Here is a 1,984-nt window from a genome sequence, read left to right as displayed (position 1 = left end):
AAATAGTTCAATTTTCAATTAAAGAGATGAGTTTTCTACTAAAATTATGAATCTTAAAAAAAATAGATGCATGAATTTTCAAGCAAAACATGATTTTTCAACCGAAAATGGAATTGTGAAATTATTTCTCAAAATAATAATAATTTATCTTTTAAAAAAATATTGTTACAGAGTTGTGGAGTCTCGGTACGCATCAACTGCTGGAATGTTTGGAGCAGCTTCCCTCGTAACTGGAATCGTCGTTGGCCTGATGTTTGCAAGAGTAATGCCATACTTGCTTGGCTGGTCGATTTTTAAGACGAACTGAAGATTCATCCGGAAAATTGGTGAAAATCCACCCTAAATTTCACTACCTCGAGCTCAAAAAACAACTCGAGTTGATTAACTATAATAAGAAGTACCTACCAGTTTCTGATAATCTGATTTTAACGAATTTTATTCTAATTAATCGACAACATTTTTGCAAAGCCTTCGCCTCCCAGACTTTGAGCGTTTTCAAGAGTTAAGTCAAGTCCAGGTAGCCAAGAGGAGTGAAAAAAAAGTGTTTTAATACAAACAATAGTTGGCTATTATCTCGTGAGCGAAAAGCGGGTAATAAACTAATTTGCAAGTCGGACCAAAACGCCTTAAATATACAGGAATCTTGAGTCTTCTCTCGGAGGATTTTAGAATTTTAAAGCCTCTTTTCAAATAAATAATTGTTAACGTAAAGCCGCTTTGATAATGCACACGATTAAAGGAAAGGAAAATAAAAGAAAATAATTATTCTGTACATTCACGACAATGTTTTACATTTATATCCACTGTTGAGATGATTGACTGTCTGTTATATTATAGAGATTTAGGACGTTTTGTTGCAGTTATATTACTAAGAAATTTTAGATCGTTACTCAACTTTTTATACCGTCACTTTTTTTTATTATCTTTCGATTTTTATAATGAGTCGAGGATTCGTGAATTTCTGCTGTCTGTGAATTGATAATTGAATTAATTGAATTAATTGCTGCAAGTCCTGTTGCAAATTACCGATGCGCTTATAAATCATACGTAAAATCATATCATTATACATACTTTTTTTCAATCATTTTAGCCACTGAGTAATTATTTTTTCTTGTGTAGATATAGACTATTTTTAAACTATTTTTAAAACTATTTTTAAACTTACTTGCCTCAAGACAAGACTTTTATTTCTCACTTTTAGAGAATTATCTATTTTTTAATGTAATTGAGCCCTCCGATGCCTTAGTTGTAAATGTACGTTCAGGGTGTCTTCTCACCTGGAAAACTGGGAATTTTTATGTACCTGGAAAATCCTGGAAATGTCGGGAAATTTTGTTGAGGTCGGGGAATTTTTTCGAGGTGTTTAAAATTTTTTTTTTATTAGTATGAAATTAAATAACGTTTTTTTATTTGTCAAAGTAACTTTATTTTACGGGATTCAACTACTTTATGGGAAATTCATTTTTTTAACGGAAAATTTAACTATGTAGTTTTTTGAAAATTTAAAAGTTGGAAATTATTTCGCCCTCTTGACTGAAAAATCTTTCTTAGATGAAAATTTGTATTTTTTGGTTAAATTCAACTGTTTCTGGTTTAAAATTATTTCTTTTTTTAGTTAAAATATCAACTATTACATTTTTCGTTAAAAATTAATCTTTTTTGGATAAAATTCAATTATTTGGTTAAAACTCTTTAATGAAAAATTAATTTGTTTCAATAAAAATTCACGTTTTTAATTGGGATTTTAATTATTTGGTTTAAAATTAAAATAACTTAGTTAAAGGTTCATTATTTTAATTAAAAAATAATCACTTTGAATACAAATTTAACTATATTTTGTTGAAAATTTAAAAGCTTGAAATTATTTCTCCCTCTTGACTGCAAAATCTTTCTTAGATGAAAATTTGTATTTTTGGGTTAAATTCAACTGTTTCTGATTTAAAATTATTTCTTTTTTTAGTTCAAATATCAACTATTACATTTT

The 1,984-nt window shown here is 28.1% G+C and overlaps 1 protein-coding gene across 5 annotated transcripts in view; it reads left to right on the top strand.

Annotated features, from left to right (window-relative positions):
- LOC117175099 (equilibrative nucleoside transporter 1) overlaps nucleotides 1-749 on the top strand; it is a 79,767-nt gene extending 79,018 nt beyond the window's left edge. For all 5 annotated transcript variants that reach the window (XM_033364648.1, XM_033364649.1, XM_033364647.1 and 2 more), the window contains one exon: nucleotides 172-749. In XM_033364648.1, the coding sequence (XP_033220539.1) occupies nucleotides 172-307 (136 nt within the window). In that variant the 3' untranslated portion in view covers nucleotides 308-749. The remainder of the gene's footprint in view (nucleotides 1-171) is intronic.
- The last annotated feature ends 1,235 nt before the right edge of the window (nucleotides 750-1,984 follow it).

This window comes from Belonocnema kinseyi, chromosome 6 (genome assembly GCF_010883055.1).
Source record: "Belonocnema kinseyi isolate 2016_QV_RU_SX_M_011 chromosome 6, B_treatae_v1, whole genome shotgun sequence".
Classification (NCBI taxonomy): domain Eukaryota; kingdom Metazoa; phylum Arthropoda; class Insecta; order Hymenoptera; family Cynipidae; genus Belonocnema; species Belonocnema kinseyi.
The sequence above is the reverse complement of the archived record's forward strand: the minus strand, read 5'-3'. Positions and strand labels throughout refer to the sequence as shown.